The 23,926-nt window shown below is 32.8% G+C and overlaps 1 protein-coding gene across 1 annotated transcript in view; it reads left to right on the forward strand.

The window, feature by feature from the left end:
* Positions 1-23,926, forward strand: part of EYS (EGF-like photoreceptor maintenance factor) — a 1,642,296-nt gene that overhangs the window by 1,082,101 nt on the left and 536,269 nt on the right. The window contains 1 exon segment of the mRNA XM_020287130.2: positions 6,634-6,784. Coding sequence (XP_020142719.2) covers positions 6,634-6,784 — 151 coding nt within the window.

Genomic DNA, 23,926 nt, shown 5'->3' on the forward strand with positions numbered 1-23,926 from the left:
CATAGCTGCCAGCTCTCTGAATGTGTGTATGAGAAAAGATGATATGCCGTCCTTGTATTCATTTACAATGAATAATTGATTTTAGAAATCATAATAGTTTGGAAAACAAGAATAACCGTGCAGAATTTTAAGTATGAAAGAAAAAATTCCACTTTTCTGAAGGTGAAAACCTGCACAATGTGTACATAGATAATAGTATCCTGATAGTGAAGCTGATTACTCTCTGTGATAATGCATAGAAATTATACTAAAATAATAAAAATCATATGTTTGAAAGAAAAAACTTCAAATGTAATATGGCTATGAATAATTTCCCACCATGATATGTTTTTTCCCCAATATCTTTTGTTTTTCTGTTCATTTACTCAGATTAAATGTTATAGCAAGTCTCTAGTTTGGAGTTGATAGTCAAAGGCTAATCACCTGATCCGTTGCTATTCATGTAGAAAACTTAAGGAATTAAATCTCATGTGGCTAACACTAATTGAGAAAGATATGACTTGAGATTTTAATGAAAACTATTAATATTATCAGGTCCAACTCCAATAAATAGTCAAATTCCATACTTAAGATCAATATAGCTTCAGATTATAAAATAATATGAAAGATCTTTGTACACAATAGGTTGCCAAATCAATCATCTTGACGCTCTCAGGACTCTAGGTACCAAAATCTGTATCAGTCAGGGTTTTACCAGATAAACAGAACTAGCAGAAAATATAAATTAAGAGATTTATTTCCAGGAATTGCTTTATGTGATTGTGGGATCTGGCTGGACAGTCACGAAATTTGCAGGGCAGGCTAGCAATTTGATAGTGAATCATTAAAATTACCTACAATTTGATTCAATAATTCACTTCTAGGAGTACTTCATAAAGAAAAATTAAACAAGGGTGAGATGACTTTCCCAGATTTAAATATCACATAATTGTGATGTGATTTTTATAATTTTGAAATCCAGGAAACTAAAAGTCTAATATGATTCACTTAAATTGTGATATATGAATATAAAATTATTCAAACCAGAAATTGATGCAGTTGTATAGTTATTTTATAGATATAATTGTAAAAAGCAAGTGATAAAGATTCAAGGAGATTTCTTTAGGTGATTAGATGTTAGGCAAAATTTTTTTAATTATGATGAGCTCATATTGCTTCTGTAATCAGGAAAAAACTCTAGAGTTCATGAACTTTCAGTTACATGAAAGTTCATGTAACTGAAAGTTACCCTTTCAGTTGTCATATCCAAAGCTCAAATAAAAATGTTTGCTATCTTTATGGTTTCATTTATGAGAAATGAGGTCATTACCAGTGTTAATGAATAATTACTATTGCTATTTTAAAATCACAAAACAGTACAAACTATTTTTCCAAACATTAAATTTTGGAGAATGATTAGAGCAGAAGTAGCTGTGCTTTTTATTTTTATCATTTAATGAATAGCTTCCTGGAAGCTATATCCTCCCTATGATATTTTTAACAGTTTAATTGTAAGAAGTAATTAACCCAGAAAGCTTCTAATTTGCTTCCTAAATACAGAATCCAAGAATATCTATAGGGTTCTAAAAATGTTCAACAAATTTTACTCCTATGTTCTTAATATAGGGAATATCATTTAAAAAATTCAAAACTTTCTATCAAAGCCTCAATATTGGCTACATGACCATACCTAGTCTTAACTCAATTAAGTTTATATCATGCTATAGATAGAAGGAGGATGTGAAGAATCCATTAAACATTTTTTAAGGGAATACTAAGTAGACATAATCATAGACATGATTTAACTCATTGATTGTACCTAACCTAAATTCACTATGAAAGAGTATAAATGTGTTTTAGTGTGAGCATAAAATGTGACCATATTCACATAGGTAGAAAGAACACTACACCCAACTACAGACTTTCTATGTCTTGAAAGTATTACTAAAATTAACCATATGTTGGGCCATGCAGCCTGAATCAATGCATTTCAAAGAATTCAAAGCATAGAATATTTTCTCAACAACCTTGATTGGAACTAAATTTAGAATATAAAAAATAACCAGAAAGTCTCTGTATATTTGTAAATTTGGCAACACAATTCTGGATAATTTTCAGACCAAAGAAAAGAACTCACAAAGTAAAATAAAAAAGATTTTGAGCAGGGAATAATGAAAAATAAAACTTGTTAAATATAGGTAAATTTAAGTTTATAAAAAAATTTCAATCTTGAAAGCATATATTAGATTAAAAGCCTTAGAAACATAAGAGTTACTTAAACACAGAGAAAGTTAAAGCAAATAAATCATAAAGATAAGAGCAGAAGTTAATGGGGTAGAAAACTAGAGAATGGAGACTACCAACAATGCCAAAAGTGTGTTCTTTGAAATTTACTGCTCTCTGCCAATGTTGATCTACAAAACAAATAAAATAAGAAAAAACACAAATAATCAATATCACACACAAAATAGCAGACATCATTAAAGTTCCAACACCAATAAAAATATAATAAAATTAAATAATAAAATACTTTATACCAATAACTTTGAAAATTTATATTAAAAGAAAAATTCCTGGAAAAACACAATGTGACAAAAATGACATAAAAATACACAGATAATATATATCAACTAAATACATTGAGTTCATATTTAGTACCTCCTCCAGGAAAACTCAAAGAAAATTCCCAGACAGGTGGCTGTACTAGTGTATTCTATTATACATAAAAGGTAGTTACAACATCAATGTAACGCAATCTTTCTGAATAATATAAGAGCAGCATAACCTTGATACAAAAATTTTACCAGAGCAGTACAAGAACAAAAATTGGAAAGCCTATCTCTCTCATTAACATATATGTAGAAATTCCCTAAAATACAGAAAAGTGAATCCAATGTTATATAAGAAAGGCATACATCATGATCAAGTTTGACATATTACGGGAATGTATTCAAACATTTAAAAACTAGCCAACATAATTCACCACAATTAAGGGAATTGGAAACTATTGCTTATGCTCTTCTGCATTATTTGATTTGATAACATGTGCGAGTATTGTTTTGATTGAAGTGCCTGCTTGACATCTCCATTTACATGTCTCAAATGCACCTTAAATTTAAAAAACAGAAAATAACAGAAAGGATATTTAATAAAAATGAACCAAAAAACTGAGCAAAATAAGAGGATGTACTATACAAAATATCTTGACTTATAAAGCATAAGAATTGCAGGCAATGAGGTATTGGTACAAAGGTAGAAATATGGACCAATGAAAGAGAAAGAGAGGCTGGGAACACACAAACATATCCCCTCCGGCCAAAACAATGCTGAGGTGGAAACATGAAGTAGGAGAACTTACTCTACTGGGTATTAAAATGGTATTGTTAGAGTAAGTCTTAAGACAGTGATGTATTGGTACAAAGATAAAAAAAAAAAAAAATGACCAGCAGAACAGAAGAGAGTCTAGAAATAGACCCATCTTATGGACATGATTTATGACAGAAGTAATATTGCAGAACAGTGGAGAACAGATAGGCTTTTTCCACTTATGTTACTGAGTCAATTGGATTTCCATAAGGAAAAAATAAAATTGATGCAGAACTGGGACTACAAGAAAAAAAATCAATCTCAGATGGATTGTAGATCTAAATGTCAATAGTAAAGTATACTTTCAGAAATAATAGAGTAAGAACAAGAGCAACAACAAAACACTAATCATTAAGTAAAAGATTGATCAATTGGTGTAAATTAAAATTAAAAACTTCAAGGACATGAACAGAAACTTTCCAAAAGAAGACACAATAATGGCCAACAAACATATGAAAAAATGCTCAACATCTCTAATCATCAGGGAAATGCAAATCAAAACCACAATGAGATATCACTTATCTCCAGTGAGAATGGCCTTTATTAACAAGTCCCAAAACAATAAATGTTGGCGTGGATATGGAGAGATAGGAATACTCCTACATTGCTGGTGGGACTGCAAACTAGTTGAACCACTGTGGAAAGCAATATGGAGCTACCTTAAAGCTATATAAGTGGATCTACCATTTGATCCAGCAATCCCATTACTGGACATCTACTCAAAAGAACAAAAGACACTCTATAAAAAAGACACCTGCTCTCGAATGTTTATAGCAGCACAATTCACAATTGCAAAGATGTGGAAACAACTGAAGTGCCCATCAATACATGAGTGGATCAATAAAATGTGGTATATGTATACCATGAAGTACTATTCAGCTATAAGAAACAATGGTGATATAGCACCTCTTGCATTTTCCTGGATAGATCTGGAACCCATTCTACTAAGTGAACTATCCCAAGAATGGAAAAATAAACACTGCATGTACTCAGCAGAAAATTGGTTTCACTGATCAACACCTAAATGGACATATAGAAATAACATTTATCGGGTGTCGGGCAGGTGGGGGTAGAGAGAAGGGGACAGGTATATACATACATAATAAGTGTGATGTGCACCATCTGGGGTATGGACAGGCTTGAATCTCTCACTCGAGGGGGAAGGGAGGCAAAGGCAATATACGTAACCTTAACATTTGTACCCCCACAAATGGGGTACATATGCTGAAATTATAAAAAAGGAAGAAAAAAAAACTTCTGGATTAATGTTAGTTCTACTTTTAGTTCTTTGAGGTTTCTCCATACTACTGTCCGTAGAGGTTGTCCAATTAATATTTTGCAGTCCCACTAGTGTATGAGAGTTCCTATCTCTCCACATCCGTGCCAACATTTGTCATTTGGGGACTTTTTTTGATAAAAGCCATTCTCACTGGAGTTAAGTGATATCTCACTGTGGTTTTGATTTGCATTTCCCTGATGAATTAGAAATGTTGAGCAATTTTTCATGTTTGTGGGCCATTAATCTGTCTTCTTTTGAAAAGTTTCTGTTCATGTCCTTTGTCCACTTTTTAATGGAGTCATTTGATATTTTCTTGCTGACTTTCCTGAGTTCTAGATAGATTCTAGTTATCCGCCCTTTATTGGATGTGTAACATGCAAATATTTTCTCCCATTCTGTAGGTTGTCTGTTTGCTCTAATGATAGTTTCCTTGGCTGTGTAGAAGCTCTTCAATTTGATCAAGTCCCATTTATTTATTTTTGTTGTTGCTGTGATTGCTTTTGGGGTCTTCTTCATAAATTCTTTGCCTAGGCATTTACCTAAAGGGAAAAAAAAGACAAAGAAGGACAATAAAATTCTTGTAATATATTTAACCAGTAATATGTCTACAACATAGAACTTTATGTCTTTTTTCTTAAATCCTCAACAGAAATGCACATGTATGTGCACCAAACAATATGTACAAGTATATTTATAGTGACATTATTAATAGCCCCAAAGTTATGAAAAAAGTCAAATGTATACCAATACTAGAATAATTTGTAAAATATCCAGTGATATACCTTGAAATTATCAAACTACTATTAAATTCAAATAACAAAGATTAATATGGAAAACATAATGTTGAATGAAGATAAAGGGGTTGTGTGTCTGTGTCTGTAGGGATAGAGAGGCCTGGCTAGTAATTTTATGGGGTTTTTGCCTGGGTAGTGGTTACTTGGAAATTTTCACAGTATGGTATTTCATAGAGCTTCACCATTTACCTTTTTATTATGTATTTTATAATTCAATAAAAAGTTACATCACATATTTATAGTAAAGAATGACATTGATAAGTGGATGCTCTGTGGGTGTCTTTTATAATATGTGTTCTATTGTCTTGAAAAGGATTATAATAAAAGTTACTTGCTTGGTAGATAAACAGATAAATTGATTAGATCACAGGTCCACCAACTTTTTCTGTAAGGATTAGATAGTAAATATTTTTGGCCTTTTGGAACTTAAATTCTTACTGTCATTACTCAACTCTTCCATGAAAGCAGCCCTAGATTAAATACAAAGAAGCATGTGTCTGTGATCCAATTAAACTTTATTTACTAAGAGGTGGCAGGCAAGATTTGCCTCAGGGGTATAGTTTGCCAATCCATGGATTCAATGATTAGATAAACATATGGCAAGAGTAAATGAGACATGTATATCTACATGTCGGAGAGTTGTTGAAGTAGTTTATCTTTCTCATCTTTCTAAAAAAAATGAGCATATGGAAATTATTACTCTAAGTCTCTTCATTTATATTTGATTTATTCTTTTTTATTTTTACATGCTTTACTTCTTGGTATGATTTATATTTCTACAACTAATTATGTTCTCGAAAATTTCTATTTACCACCTAATTGTACACTGTATAGCCACATTTAAATCTTATCCTTTTAAATATAATTCACTCAAACAGAAAATTCAACAGTGTAAACAACTGAAGTAGAATGTTATACTCTAACATCATTTCAGTTACTATTGAGAAAGATTTGTTTATTATCAGGATTTGGTTATTTCATTAGGTAATTGCTACAATTTGTTGCTTTGTCAAAATTTAACTTCATATGAAGGTACTGAAAACATTAGGTATTTCTAATTTAGAACAGATTAAACTACTTATAGCTTTGTTGGTTTTATGGTGAGATAATCTATTTACTTAAATTCTTCTTTTGGTAATAGCTTAATTAATTAGTCAGAAAAATATTTATACAACACATACAAAAACCATAAATTTCTTTCCTAAATGGTTGCAGGCAAGAATTGGATCCATGTAAAGCTGAACTGACTATTCTAGGGCAGACTATAAAAACAAGTGAAACTATTGATCACATACCTGGAAAACCCCTGCCAAAATCAGGGTCTGTCTTTATTGGTGGATTTCCAGATCTTCATGGGAAAAACCAGGTATTTCTGTTAATTTTTTTAAAAATATTAATTACATCATTATATTGAAAGAAGAAAAAGGAAACTTTATTTAGAAAAAGGCTCCTGGTTAGTGGGGCCATATACATAGTTTCAAGAAAAAATTTTGGAGCAATTCTATTAATACTAATGTATATATTTTTAAACTATCATACTGAAATACACTAAAATTTTACTGTACTCATTAAATAGAATTGCTTCAATATCAGTAAATTGTTTCATCTTATGACTATAGTATGTGTATTACATTTCTTGATAATATTAAGCATATTGGCTTCTGAACACCCCTAAGCTAGTGATTTTGCCTGGAAGTCTGAGTGGGTTGACTTAATAACATGCCAAAAATATGATTTGAGAAATGGAACTGGAAGAACATCCCTAGTCTCTGTTTCATATAAGCTTACTAAAATGTGAGAACTTTCTCTACAGAGTTTTGTACATATGCCAGCCCACTTTAAATTTCCATTTAGATAATTAGCTTATTGTCTTCATTATTAAACTATATTTTAAGATAATAGCTTGAATACTAACAAATGCTATTATTTGGTTCATTTTATGTTATTGTAGAAAATTGCTTTAAAAATTTAAGGTTGTTTTTTAAGTATACCAATAGCTTATTACATTTATGAATCTTTTATATTTACCACTGAATTTTATGTATTTGAATGTACTATATTTATATTATTGGAAATATAAAATGCTGTTATTTTACAGTCTCACATGTAATACAAATTGATATAAATCTACTTGCTATAAGTATTATGACTCTGGTATATATAAGATAAAAATATTTAAAAGCAAATATACATAAAGAACAAAATTTACTTGCATATTTGATGTGACATATATGTCTTTAATGAGAGAAGAGAATTCTATATCTGTAAACATGAAGAAATTATTCTAGATTCAAATTTCCTCCGCAAGCAGTATGTTTATTGATCATTAAACAGACTCTTGTGACTTTTTCTGTAACATAAATGTGCTTTATTGACTTTTTTCTAGGTAAACCAACCTATAAGCTCCATAAGAGTAGAAAGTATGTTTTGTCTATACACCAAGGCAAGCACAGTTTCTGTCACATAGTTAGAACTCAATGAACAGCTTTTAAATGAAGATCTCTGTTAAAGAATGGATGGAAAGATTCTAAAAAGTTACATAAATTAGCATCTAGTCATTTGTATCTGGATTGATCTCTTATTTCATAGCTATGTATATATTTTCCCAGGTAAAAGAGAGGTTTTCATATAGAATTTATTTTTTATGAGCATACATTAATTAGATGCACATTCTCAGGACTCAAGGAGCTATACTTGTATATAAATAGAGTTAAATATTTCCTGTTTTATAAATATGAACAATATGCAGAAGCAACATAGAAAAATAGAAAAGGACACCTCCTTGCCTCCCTAGGGAAGTAAGTGAGTTTATAATTAGGCAGAGATTTGAGGGAAGATCAAGTGTCTGCCAGGTAAGTAATATATAGGCTGTTCTTCCAGATAGAGCCAATATCACATATACAGGCTTAGATAATGGAAGGGTCTGAAGGAGGGGTGGGGGAAATAGAAATAATTCATCATTGGGGAGATATGGAGTTTGATATGAAGTGAGCAAGAGGAAAATTTGACTTTGAATACGTGAGCAGGGGCCAGAGCATAAGAGATCCTATATAAAATGCAAAATAGTGTAGATTTATTAATATATGCTGGTACCTAGGGGAATCATTTAAGAATTTTGAATAGGAAGTGACATTATGCTGTTTTCACTCTGAAGTGTAGAACTGGAGGGGTTTCGACTGCAGAGTAAAAATTAGTAAGGTTAAGTCATAGTGATATTAAACAAGAAATGATATAGCAATAAGGGTGGCAGGATAACCATGCAAACTATTGAACTTAAAATTAATTATAGGTAAGAAGATACAAAATCTGGAATTTGAATGACCAGGTTAGCTTATGTAAATAGAGAATGTATGGTGCCACTGTTAAAATGAAGCACATAATATTATTTACAGGGAAAATGGCAGATGTATTATTGCATTTCAGTTAGTACTTTTGGGAAGGGGTGATTTTCAGCTATTTAACAACTGGTTTGTCATCACCACTAATCAATCAGTCCATTGTATCAGTACATTCCTGCTGGATATCATTCCTATCAGTGGGATGTTATGATACAGAATAAGTCATTTGAGATGTGGGCCTTGAGTTCACAAGAGACCCTGAATATATGACTGTGGGAGATTTAGCACAGGAGACAGTGGCAGCCATAGCCATTGACTGAATTGATTTTGTAGATCAAGAGAAAAGAGGTCTGAGAACTGGGGATCAGTAGTCAAGGACTGAGCTAAGAAAGAGGCTCTCGCAAAGGCGGTTAAGGAATAGAGACATTGCCAATAGATGAAGGAAAAAGAAAATGTCACAAAGACCAAAGGTGCAGAGAGTTTCCAAAAGGAGCATCTATCTGTTCACCACCAATACCACAAAAAGTCAACCACCAGTTTTAGGAGAACAATAGAAGCAGAAACCAATTATAATATTGTGAGGAAGAATAAATGGACTGGAAGCAGCAGCAGAGTTATGATAGGTTACTTCTTCTACAAGCTTATTAATAAAAGAGAGAGGGGTTTTTATGTAGGTGAGGACAGAGTGTTAAAATGGCAGAGATATATAATAATAATTAACTATATTCTTAAAGAATTTTTTTCTGCCAAAACCTTGTCTGAAAGGATTGTCAGTTACTAAAGGATTATCTCAGTAAAAATTTGGTATTCATCCTGTGATGTATGGTAACTAGACCCTTGTTGCAATCAGATTTAGAACATTCAATGTGTGGACCAATAAAGTTACCTTGAAATTAAAGAGGCAGCCAGCTAAGCAAGTTTTCCCTCCTTGTTAAATATGCTGTGTTTAAAAGATTTTATGTCAGCCCCTTATTGATTTTTTATTCTTTTCTTACACTGTTACAGAGTTGCAGTAACTGTGTGTGAATGTATTTGGGTGACATACACTTATATTCCTATATACTAAATCATTGATACAAGCAAACTACAAAATGTATCCAGATGATAATACTTAAAGAAAAATCATATGATAAATCAGAAAAAAAAAAGACAGGAAAACCAACTTGTGGGATTTGTTTCTGTGCTATGCAACCCTCCGAATATCTAAGTATCATGCAGGCTCTAACTTTCTAATTATTGTGTTCTGATTAAGAGTTGCTGTTTAAGCGCAGTGGGTTGTTAGTGCTCAGAAAATTAAAAACAACAGGTTTGCAGTATAAAACATTAAGGAAAAGAACTATAGTTCATTCCTCGAGCCCAAAAGTGCTAAGTTACATTTATCCTCTCACCTCTAACTTTCTAATAATGTCTTTCTGAACTGGCCAGAGTCCCTCCACATGATGAGAGTCCCTAATACAATGCCTATGTGCTGACAAGTTGTTTAATGCTTCCTTTAACGAAATCACACAGAGCTCAGTATGGGAGAGGAGAATGAAACAGTTAGACACTTTCAATTTTGTGCCTGGAGTGTGAAAAACTCTGCTTCCCTTGATGACAATAAATGATGATAACTTTTAAAGTCCAAGAGTAAATATCCCCTCTCTGGAGGTAGGAAAACACTTTCCTTGGTAGTTCTTTAATTGCTTACACTTTTCAGTGCATGGACTCTTGCTTTTGGGTCCAAGTTACTTAAGGACACCAATCCTTAATCCCTAATAAATGCAGACCAAGCTACAATGGTACCAGCTAGTCTCCTTTCTAAATACAAGAGGAAATAAAATAATTATGAAAATAAATATATATTATTGTTAATCCATTAGTAGTTTTTTAATACAAGTTGGTAACATAAGTTCTAGAAAGATGCTACTTTTTTTCCTATGTGCAAGTTGGTCACTAAGATTAAAGACAATATATGATGGCACATACTAATGTATTGGGCAAGAATTTTTGAAGAATTAGCAGCAACTTATTCTAAGACTCTAAACATTCTTCTTAATTTTAGATTTCAACATGATAAAGAAATTCAGTGATTTTTAAAATATTCAATAAATCCATTTAGAAATAAGAACACTTTGGTAAAGAAAATAAGTATTATCTGCCTTATGTATGTTCAAGACATCGATTTACAAATTCAATAATTATTTTGCTACAAATTCATTCACTTTTATAAAAAGGCCTATCAATCATTAGCTATAAAAATCCTTTAGCGAAAATATCATTGCTATTAATAGTCTGAAACATAAAGACAAAATTCTCTTTAAGAATTTATAATAGATTCCTGAAAAACAAATGGAAAAATCACCTCAGATATCTGTGTTTCACTTTATGGAGAATATTTTGGTAGCTTATACTACTCATCACAGCTCATCATCAGTTTCAAGATGTCATATGTATCTAGTGACACCTCAGTAAATGTGTTTATGATATACTGCTAGAGGATGCTTGTCAACCTTTTTGAGCTCTTCAAAGACATTTATTATATGGACACAACATAATCAGAAATAAATTAAACCGCACTATTGGAAAAATCAAGAAAGGTGACATTCAACACTTTTAGATTCAGTAAATTATGGTAAAAAAAATTTAATCCCTACCCTGTCCTCATTTTCTGTCCAGCTAATCTTTAAAAAGAGAACAATAAAAAGAGAACTCCACAATACATAGAAATCTGTTGAGTAGACGTCTATAAAGCCCACTCACTAGTAAACATAAACACATCTCCCTGATAAACATAAGTAAAATAATAGAGACATCAAGGTTTCACTGCAACATTTCAAAATCTGTTGCTTCTTCTAGAAGTTATTTCATAAGTCATTCATTCATTCCTCCATTTGGTCATTCTGCTTGACTACCAAGATTTGGGCTCTTAGGCATTTAGTGTCCTTCCATCATTGGCCTTTAGTCACAAGTTAACAAATTATAGATGCATACTAACCCAATAAGAATTGTTTTCCATACCTTGGACATTTAAGGATTACTTTTATTTTATTCCTATATGAAGACCTGCCTTTGTTAATCAACCAGCAATCCACTGTGGACTGGGTCTCACTCCCTGGTGCAGCAGAAATTGTCTTGAATCCAACAAAAAGACAACCACTGTTCCTACCACTCCACCATTTCCCACAACTGCTCTTTCATTTTTTTTTATTGTTGTTGTTGTTCTGATCCATGTCTTTTTCAGTTCTGCATCTGTTTCTTGCTGTTCTTGTAACACTCTGAGTGCCAATAATCTGGGAGGACCTATCCCTGAATCTGTCTCCACTTTAGTTCCTTTCTTAATTTGTGTGTTTCTTAACATCCTTAGGGTCTCTCTTTAGTCTCTTCATTCATGTGTGCTTCTAGTTTGAAAAGGTATCCATGCATTTAATCATAGTTTCTTATATTCAAGAACTTGCTGGTTTAGCTCCATCTGCCTCACCCTAATTATTTAATCTTATTAGAAAATGTAGAAAAAACCTGTATACATGTCTCTGCGCACACGAACCTATGAAGGAGTCAGAAGGAGATATTAACATGAGTCTCGCTCAGGCTTTTGGCTTAAGTAACTAAATGGAGAGCCCATAAGTAAGATGAACAAGACAGAGGAGAAGGTATTTAAGGGAGAATAACAAGATAATTAGCACTTTAAGTTTGAGGTGTCTCTGAGGCTTCCAGAAGAAGTTGTGAAGCTAATACTTACATTCATGACTCAGGAGTTCTCAGCCTGTAGTGTTTAAACACCCGAGGTCAAACAATAACAGTCTCAGGAGAGAGGAAAAGAATGAGTAGAGAAGAAAGCCTAGAACAAACTCCTGTGGAAATCTGACATTAAATGAGAAGATAATTCAATATGAGACAAAAAAAAAAAAAAAAAAAAAGAAATAGGCAGAGGGGCAACAGCACAGCCAGTAAATGTAATATCATAGAAGCCAGAAGAAGAGGAAGTTTTAAGAAGAAGGGACTGTTCAATCTTGCTAAAGTCATATCTGGTAAAAATAAGAGCTAAAAAGTACCTGTTGAATTCATTGACTGTTGCTGATAAACTTTATAAAAGAAATGACCACCTCTATTTATAAGCTCATGATGGTGAATAAAGGAACACCACATGTATTCTGCTAAGAACTAGTGCTTTCCTCTGGCAAAAGGGGAATATTCTAGGTGAATTTACTTCTTGTTAACTAAGTATATAAATTGTAACAATGGGGAGAAAGGTTAATTTAAAAAAAACCTATATTGAAAATCCATTTGGTATCACCCAAAAAATCAAAGATGTGCATATCCTAAACAACAAGATGTTCCTGTTTAGGTGAAATTCTCTCATGTACCTACAAGAAGACATGTACTAGAATATTTGTAGCAAAGGTGCTTGTAACATAAAAATAGAAATATTCACTTGCAATAGTATATATATTCTCTTATATATACTACAAACAAATACATATAGTTACATTCCAAAAAGATTAACATAGAAGGCAAAAAAGGTCATGAATGAATATCCACATTATATAAATTCCCCAAATACAAGAATCTAAACAATAAATAATCTTTGATGTACATAATATACATATATATAATATGTTTTATAGATTATAAAGAAAAGAAGGACTAATAAACTCAAAAATCAGTTTAGGGATTACCAGGTAAAAAGATGGATAAGACATCAAAGAGGAGTCTCAGGGTTCAAAGCAGATCTCAAAGTTGCTTGTAATGTCTTATACTAACTAGGTGAACAGTAGCTGTATATTTGTTTTATTACTGTTCTTTAAAGTATTCATATACATTATATATGTATGCATATAGACAAGTGGGTGTTATATATAGTATGATGGTATAATATACATTTTTAAAAAGTGCCTGTGATACTGCAATTTAGTTAATAAGAAGCAGATTTATACCAATAATTACATAAAATTAAGTATTTCAACTTCAATTTCATTAACTTCATGGTTTTTTTCTTTAATTTGTCAATTTGTTTTTGTTTTAGAGTTTTGTGAAGCAATAAACAGGAAGAATTTGCATCTGACTTCATATTTCACATAAAATGTGTATTTATGTTTTACTAAAATCATTTAAGTCAATGCTGAAGAATTCTGAGACATTCTTCTTTGAAAATGTCAGTATGTCACTCAGCTTTGAGCAATATTAGTGTGAGTTTGAAAGGTATTGAGGCTGTAAATGAGAAGAGAGCAGATAGGGGGTCATGTGGTTTCCCAAGGCAATTACACATGACGTGATCGCTGACTAAAATCCCAAACACAAATGAACATGTTTACATTCATTCTACAAGTTCTTGTCGCAAACATATAGTTATTAAGCATACTCCATAAGTTTTGGGCACTCATATCAAACTTTTTGCCTTCAAAGAGAAAGATGTCTGTAATACAATGCTTTCTAACCTCCTCTGGAGTTTAAAAACAGAAGTTGCAAATTGGCAAATATTGCTACATGCAGGAAAATAAAATATATCTCTATACATTCATAGTGAGGTATATTTTAAACATTTTTATTATATATTCAGAAACAATTTGGATTTATAGAAAAGAATACCAGACTCGAAATGAGGACATCTGATTTTTAATAATAGCTTTACCAAAAAGTAATGAGTTTTGTGACATTGTTAACCATTACTTGAAATCTCTCTGCCTCAAGCTACTTTTCCAGAAATAGGAAAGTTGGACTACATTATATTTTGAAGTATATTCTAGTTCAAGATGATTCTGTACATATATATGTAGCATACTATTTGCTTAGCACATGAATTGCATAGACATTCTTTGCATTAAGATACCATTGCAGTAACAAATTCTGTTATATTCTGCTCACATAGGATCACCTCACTTTTATGTGATATCCCTGAGGACACCTCTTGAGAGACTCCCATCTGGTGTTCCTTCTGTTTCTGCCTAAATTTCCATTTAATTGTAAAAGGTCTCAAAGAGTTTTTATTTTAAAACTAACAAACAAATCAACAAAACCCCATGATAACACACCTCAGGTCCATAACTTAAACTATGAAAAAAATATATTCACTTTTTCCCTATGTTAATAGATGTATTAAATTCAAAGTCCTTTGATATTCCCTTGAAAATAGGGGGAAATCGGTAAAGTAAAGCAAGAAGTAATCTAGTTTATATTAGTTAGGGATTCTAGCATTACAGATCACAATTTTGAAACCCAATTTAATTTTGCAGCATAATCTATATAACTCAATAGTGAGTAAAATAAAATCAATTTTTGGCTTAAGTGCTTTGGGGCTATTAATTTGTGAGAGAGTTTTCTAGTGAAATTTAAGGACTTAAGGCTAATTTAGCCAAAGGCTAAAGAACAGAACCCCCAGGTGAATGATCTCACATAAGAAAATCATGATATAAAATTTAAGGAGGCTGAGAATTGGGAAAATAAGTGAAGCATGAATTCAGAGAATTTGAAGCATAATCCATAAAGATGAAAATAAAGTACTTCACAAAGTCAATTATAAAATGTTACATAATTCAAAGTAACTAAAACTGCCTGTATCAGTCACTACACTGGCTTCTTTAAAGGCAGAAACTGAGCAGTGCCTAGTTACATGGCATGATAAGACAAAACTAGTTATCTAATAATTAAGAACCAACCCTTTAGTTGCTAAGACTTTGTCAACTTATTGTTTTTGAGATATGCTCCATTTTCTCAATGACATAAGGTAGTGCTTTCTTAAGAACTCAGTTATATCACAAGTACTAATTCAGAAGGGGCAGTAGAGATCCAGGAAAAAGAATCAGAGATAAGAAGTTGGAATCCTACCTCCCTCAATTCATAGCCATGGAGACCTAGCAAGCTACTTATCCTTGCTTGGCCTTTTTCTTCACTTGCAAAATAAGTACTCCACCTTGTTAGGGTTGTAGTAAGACTGACTGAGGTATTGCACAGTATACATTTAGTAACTGTTATCCTTTACTATTTTAAGTTTCTTATATTTATTATCTATAATTATATAACATATATTATTATATATGTTATATATTATTATCATATAACATGTATTATTCTTATTATATATATAATTATAGTACCATTTTAAGTATTTTATTCTACCTTGTGCTAAATAAACATAAAGAAACTTCTTGAAGTTATTTCTAGTTACATATATTCCACTCTGGAAATAAAAGTTTAGAAATTGGGATGAACAAGTGGATGCTCATGCTATGAAATATTTGATCCTAGTTCCTATGCTAAATCATTTCTTAAATACTTAGTTTAAAAATAATCATTTGGGTTTTCTAAAATGCTCACCATATGTTTTATTTTTACATCACTTATAAAAATAGATTAATGAATATTCAGCCTCCTGGCATATAAGGCAGTGGACCTTGTTTACTTTTCTAGAATAAGAAAGAAAAACTTCTTTTCTATACTTTCATGAAATCTTGTTCTTCATTTTCACTGTCATTGTCTACTATTTCCCAGACTTTGACCCCTTATCCATTAGTCTGTATTAATAATGTGAGGAATCTCATCATCTATACAACTTAAAGAGGCACTCATTCACTCATTTATTCAACAAGTAAAGGCCGGGCACTGTGGCTCACGCCTGTAATCCTAGCTCTTGGGAGGCCGAGGCGGGCGGATTGCTCAAGGTCAGGAGTTCAAAACCAGCCTGAGCAAGAGCGAGACCCCGTCTCTACTATAAATAGAAAGAAATTAATTGGCCAACTGATATATATATATAAAAAAATTAGCCGGGCATGGTGGCGCATGCCTATAGTCCCAGCTACTCGGGAGACTGAGGCAGAAGGATCACTCAAGCCCAGGAGTTTGAGGTTGCTGTGAGCTAGGCTGACGCCACGGCACTCACTCTAGCCTGGACAACAAAGCGAGACTCTGTCTCAAAAAAAAAAACAAGTAAGCAAGCATTCTGGAGCATGTGCTGCTGTTTCCTAGGATCTGCTCTAAGTTCATATTATGATATTATAATTCATTCAATCCTTCTGACAAGTGCCTTATAATAGGCAGTTATTCATATTTTACAGCTGAGGAAGTTGAATCATAGAACAAACAACCTGTTCAAGGTCACACAATTAGTGATGCAATTAGTATTTGAACCCAGTCCCCACAGCTCCAGGATCCACTATATTGTATGATCTCACCTGCTGTGGTTATTGGACTATAAGGGAGATACCTAGCCTGATGCTTCAAGGATGGGTGGAAGTAAGATCATTTTGGAAGATCTTTTTTTTTACACACACACACACACACACACACACACACAAAGCTATACAAAATACATTTCTTTATAAAATCATTGTTCTTTAATATTATAGTAGTTAATAGTTATTAAGCTCAATACTCTTATAAACACTTCATATTCGCGTCTCTTTTAATGATTTTAGTAGCGCTTTGATGTAAGTAATACTACTGTCTCCATTTCCTAGATAGGGGAATTGAGGCACATAGAAGATGATTGTCCTGAATTTAATTACACTGTTATTGAGTGGTATGCCCAAAATTCCAACCAATACTTTCAAAATATATGCTACTGCTTCACTAAAAATAACAAAGTCAGACACCTTTCACCAAACCACATTGTTCTTGGTCTATTTTAATGGCTAACTTTTAATAAAATGTCTGTTTCAAACAAAATTTTAAAAACACCTAATATTATAACTAAATTTAAAAAATCCTAGTATAATGATTCTTTGTGTTCAACTATATTATGGAATCTCCTTTAAATCAGTTCACATTCTGAAAAATATCTTAATTAATTAGTATGTATTTTCAAATAAGAACAGACAAAAATAAAGCAAAAATTCATTCATTTATTTATCCAAAAAAATCTGTCTATCCATCCATCCATTCATCCATCAATCTAGAGAGTATCCACTGTGCACCAACCATTGTTCTGTGTTAGAGATTCACTGGTGAATAGTCAGATAAGGCTCCATCTTCCTGGATCTTATCTGCTAATGAAAATATTTATAAATTCTATCTCTGCCTTCTTGAGGTTAGTATTTTCTTTAAGCTGAAGTAGCTAGTGGGTGGAGTCAAGGATAACAACCAGGTTTCTATTTGGGGCTGATTAGGTAGCTCAGAAAACCTACCCTGAGATAGAAAATATTAGAAAGGGAGCAATTCAATGAGAAAATATGATAGATACACCTTTAAAAAATAAATTTTATTGTGTATATTTGAGGCTATTGTATCAGTGAGTCTAAAGTGCCTGTGGGAATATCAGGTTGAGATTTCCATGAGACAGTGGGTTAAGTCCAGAGTTGAGTTCTGACAGGTTAGCTGTAGTGGAAGCAATGACAGGGAATGCGACTACCTGCAGAGAGTAAAACCACCTTTCAGAAAACAAAACAGCTCAGGCCCCCCACACATCCTCTAGAAATTTTTGGCATTCTCGGTATGTCTCCATAGAGCTGTCAAAGGAGTTTATAAGATATCACATCATTAATTGATTTCAAATTCTTCAGCCTCCTTTCTTGCAACTTTGCAAACACTAACTTTTCCCTGGTCGTCTATTTGCCTGGGTTTCATACTCATCTGTAGGGTTGTAGTTTTATGTAGTTGTCCTGAGACCCCATTTGCCTGGACCTTTCGTGTTTGTCCCTGCCTATGCCCAGAAGACCTCTAACTGTCTGCACTCAAGAAGCTCCTATTGTCCTGTCCTCCAATTCCACAAGGAAGCTTCCCCTGACAGTGAAGTCTGAATTAAACTTCCCCTTAACAGGATTCCATAGCAACCTCTATTTTCTACTCTAGCACTTTTCACCCTGGTTTCATTGCAGCCATCACTTTGTCTTCTGTCTACTTCCACTATGGTATATAGTTTTTAAATGATGGAATTTTAGAGTTTATTTTGCTTTTTTAATCTCGACTGTTTATATCTGGTTCTAGGGACTCATGCATGTTTATTGAACAGAAAAAAAAATGAAATTTAATTCTACCTCTGGATTGTATTAATTTCAATGGAACAGAATTGAATTTGTATGAGGCTTACTGGTAAAAATGAAGGAAAGTACAGTTGTTGACAACAAGACAGCCTCACACTGTCCTGTTATCATTTCTAATGCATGAGATTGTATATTGTGGAATCTCATGAAGAATGTGTCATTTTTTAAACTTTCAGATATATCTTAGCTTTTGTCTGTCTCTATTCCTTTGTCCTTCTCTGAAGAAATTAATACAAAGAAAGAAATGTATTTACAATATCAAACCTCTTCTCCTCCTCATACTCACTGCAATGGATAGAATTCCCTCTTGTTATAAATTGTCTCAATTCAGTTTGACCCTTCAGCTGTCTTCGGGTTTCTAATAAGTATCTGAAATTCTGGTAATTAGAAGTAGGTAGCATTTATTATGCTCTATTCCTTCACAACCTGTCTGTTACAAAGAAAGGAAGCAGAGGTTAAATTCTGTTAAACATATATAGGCCAAGAGGCATTAAAAAAGTTATTACCACCCTTTTTTTCAGTCTGGGAAAATCTCTAACTGTCCTTAGGCCCTTCAACTCATGTTTTGAATGAAGAGTTAATTTTAAGACTAACACATGACATTCTGATGGCAGCAATAGCAAACAGCCCTGTATTACAGTCAAATGATAATTTCTTCTGTAAAATGGACAAAATAAAAAATGACAAATGAGGCTGCATACCAAAAGTCATTCTGTGATTGCCATATTCTTGTCCTTAATGATGAAATCTTTCTAAATGACTAGAGTACTGGAAAGTAGTCATTTCTTCAATAAAAAATATTATATCTAACATTCCATATATTGCACTGATTAATAAAATATTTTTTATATTTTGATAAGGACATCTAAAGTGTTAAGAGACCAATTTTAAGTGCTAATTTCTGAATAAGATTAATATTTATTACTTCATAATAAATTACACCCATAACTTAGTAGGTAGAACAACAGATATCATTTATCTGCTCACAATTCTACAATAATGGTAAGGCTCAGTAAAGAGAGCTCGTTTTTGGTCCACTTGGAATCTCATGGGGATGAAATATCCTATATGGCTTCTTCATCCACATTTCTCAGCAAGGACAATTGGAAAAGCAGAAGGTTGGCTAGGTGCTTCTCTCTCTCTCTCTCTCTCTCTCTCTCTCTCTCTCTCTCTCTCTCTTCATGTAGCCTTTCCACATGGTTAGCTAGCTTTATATTACCTTATGGCATGATCCAAATCTCTAGATTTCTCCATAATATAAAAGCAGAAGCTGCCAGGCTTCATAATGTCTAGATTCAAATGCCCAGAATGCTGCATTCGGTTGATCAAACCTCTCACAGGACAAGCCCAGATTCAAGGAGAGGAAACACAGAATCTACCTCTTAAAGGAGTGATCCTATGGTCACATTGCAAAAGAATTTGTGTGAAGGGACCCTTAGGGCAGCTCCCCTTCTTTGGTTGCATAAGTACAGCTCCTCAGATGGGGCTGCTCTTAGTTCAAAGACTTATGGTTTAATGCAGCAGTTCCCAACCTTTTTGGCAACATGGATCGGTTTCATGGAAGATAATTTTTCCATGGATGGGACATGGGTGGGGATGGCATAGCAGTGCTCTGACACCGGGTCTGCAGTCCAGGAACTGGGGATTGCAGATCTAAAGAACACATTATATGGTCCCCATAGACCCAATCCATAATGGTGAACAGGTAAAAGAGAACAGCCGTAGACAGTTTGTCTGAAATCCAGCTCAGTGCCTATTACTAGTTCCTATTTTGAGAGCCCTGTTATATGCCCTAGAAGGGGGTCTCTATGTCTCTGAGACATACTCTGGTATCTGTGCTCCACTCTCCCTTGCTTTCCCATAAAATGGATATAGGTTAGTAGCTTTCTTATAAGTTGAAGAGGAGAGGAGCAGAAGGCTCTATATTTAGAACTATCTCTGGCCCTTGTATTATAAATAGGTATAATTCTTTTTTTTTTAATTGTGGGTTTCTTATATATTAAGCAAGTGGTCTGCTTAAAAGCCACACCAAAGTTCACACATTGTGAACCTATTTAAGACAGATCCCTTTCCTCTCCTGGGCTTACAATAGTGCCCATAAGATTCTCAAAGGCCATTGTACTTAGAAGAGAACAAGGAAGCATGCTTTGGTGTATTTATAAGGCCCATTTCTCTGGCTGAGAGTGTCTAGTAAGTACCATCTTAAATTTTTCTGAGGTTTCAAATAATTTAAACATTTATTTTAATATTTATTCTGAGGGTATATTTTACTGGGGGCACTTGGGATTTGACCTATTCCCTGAAACCATTTCTTACTTTGATAATCTTTTTTTCTAGGCAAGAGTGAGAATGAAAAACAGTTTTAATTCCAAACCTATCAAGTCCTGGCTCCTTTACTGCTTTAAATTCTGCTTGAATACTTAAAAACCTTCTTTTTTTTATCATACTATTCCTAAACTTTGCCATAGTCAACTAAAAGAAGCCAGTTAGCAGTTTCAAAATTCTGCCTGGGAATCTTCTTAGATCACAAGATCATTAAATGTTCTTTATATTGTTCACATCACCCCCAGGTAAAAAAATGTGCTAATTTTTCTTCCAGTAGCTTACTGAGGGTCCAGCTTTCAGTAGCAATCTCACCCTGCTCTTGCAGACTCTACTAACATCTTCCTTGAGAATCTTAAAGTCTTTGCCCAATATCTGGTCCCAAACATGAGGTTATACGTTTTATCTCTATAGTCTGTCATTATTCCACTTCTAGGTACCAATTTATTTTTAAGAATTGTTTTTTGCTCAGGGCATAAAACAACAACAACAACAAAAAAAATATTTTCCAGTGGGTTAAAGCAATAAACAATTAATTATCACACAATTCTGCCATTTGGTAGAGCTTAGTGAGGACATCTCATGGGTCTCATGTGATGTCTATTAGGCTGGACCATTTAAGCAGATGTTCTTGTGTCTTAGCATGAATGATTGGAAAAGTCACTATTTAAGGAGTTCTCAAATATTATTTCTGCTGCTTTCACAATACTGTCACCAGTTCAGCCAATATTAAGGAAGAGAAGAAATGACTCTGCTTTTTGTTTTGTTTTTCTTTTTTTCTTTGATTTCTTTAATAATTTTTAACTTTTTACTTTTAACATGTAATTTTTAACATAATAATTTTATGTTATTTTAACATAATATTACATAATAATTTTAACATGTTTACTTTTGATAGTTTTCTGAATGGTTAAATTTATATCTGAACACAAATAAATTGAATGATGCTCAAATAGTAAATATAATAAAAATTTAAGAGAATAAAAAAAACTTAAGAAAACAATAAAAATACATTTCTTGAATTTTTTTAATGTAAAAGCAGTTAAACATTCCTTAATACAAATTCCAACAGCTATTTAATTTGAATTAATTAGATTGATTTTTCTAATAGATACACTTTGAAGATTAAGAAACTTTGAAATATGTTAGTTTAATCTGAGAAATAGGTTTGTCATTGGCATGGAAGAGAAAGGGAAATAAATTAGGTTTCTACTTGTTTGAATACAAGATTTGTTATCTTCCTATGGTTGACCAAGACTTTTTTTGAAAAAACTATTAAGTATTAATATTGATTTTTGTTTTTCAAGTATTCTATAAATGTTCTTAAATTGGGGAGTTATATAAATAGAAACTCATGCAAAATTTTAGTAGAAAGTAAGATTAGAGATCACAGAGTTCAAATCATTCCACGCTTGAGAAAACTGAGAGAGTAAATGACTGAACTAAGTTCAAACAGCTATTGAGAACAGAAAGAGCAGAACCAAAGTCAGCTATGGCCAAGAATAGTCCCCTTTTGGTCTTTATGGAGAATTCTTGATGGAATTGCTTAGTCCCTAGACCTTTGTTGGTCAAAAATTGGTGAAGAAAACAGAAAAAGGCCCGAAGACTAAATTAATGTGCGTAAGAAATAAAAACGAATCAATTGTGGGAAAAAGGGTGAAATGTTGAAGAAGGTGGGAAAAGGATGCTTGGTGTGAGTCAGAAAAACCAAAAGAGATGACAGAGTAGAGAAATGAGAGGAGCTTTGGCCCAGCTACTAAAAATGAGGGATTTATGGAAAAGGAATGATGTCTAAAGATCCTTCTTAAGAAATCTTAGGGTATGACTACTCTTAGTCTGTCACCCTTTGATCTTTTATAAATTTTCAGTGAATTTAATTTAATTAATGAATTTATTTCAGAATATTATGGGGATATGAACACTTTGGTTATATATATTGCCTTTGCACCACCTGTGTCAGAGCTACAAGTGTGCCCATCCCCCAGTGTGTTCTGCACCATTAGTTGTGCATTTGCCCATCCTCTCCACCTCCCTCCCCACCTGCATAACACTGGATGAATATTACTTCCATGTGTGTACCTAAGTGTTGGTCAGTTAGTACCAATTTAATGGCAAGTACATGTTTCTAAAAAAAAAAAAAAAAAAAAAAAAAGAATGGGCTCTAGCTCCATCCAAGATAATACAAGAGGTGCTAGTTCACCATTGTTTTTTATGGTTTAGTAGTACACCATGGTATACATATACCACATTTCATTAATCTACTCATGTATTGATGGGCATTTTGGTTGTTTTCATATCTTTGTAATTGTGAATTGTGCTGCTATAAACATTTGAGTACAAATGTCTTTATTATAGAATATCATTTTTTTTCCTTTGAGTAAATATGCAGTATACAATTGCTGGATCAAATGGTAGTTCTACTTTTAGTTCTTTGAGGTATCTTCATACTGTTTTCCATAAAGGTTATACTAGTTTGCAGTCCCAGCAGCAGTGTATGAGTGTTCTATTGGATGTGTAGCATACAAATATTTTCTCCCATTTGTAGATTGTCTAGTCACTTGTATTTTAATGATATCATAGCATTGTTTGCATTTTTTTGTTGTGATAAAGTGAAATTTAAGAAATAAGAAAGAATGCTTAGCTTAATTTGTGTTACAGTTAGTCTAAGACATCTTGCATTGAACTGTGCTGCTATTCCTACCCACCATTTGCTAGAGTGATGATTTTGCACAGCTTTTAATGAAATAATAACCAACATATATTGAGCATATGTTCTGAGCCAGAAGGCCTGTTAAGCACTTTATAGAAAACATTTAACTTACTTATCACAACAATATTAAGAGGTAGGAACTCTTATTATCTCCATTAAAAAACAAAGAAACTAAAGTTAGAAATATT

Source organism: Microcebus murinus, chromosome 5 (assembly GCF_040939455.1).
Source record: "Microcebus murinus isolate Inina chromosome 5, M.murinus_Inina_mat1.0, whole genome shotgun sequence".
Classification (NCBI taxonomy): Eukaryota; Metazoa; Chordata; class Mammalia; order Primates; family Cheirogaleidae; genus Microcebus; species Microcebus murinus.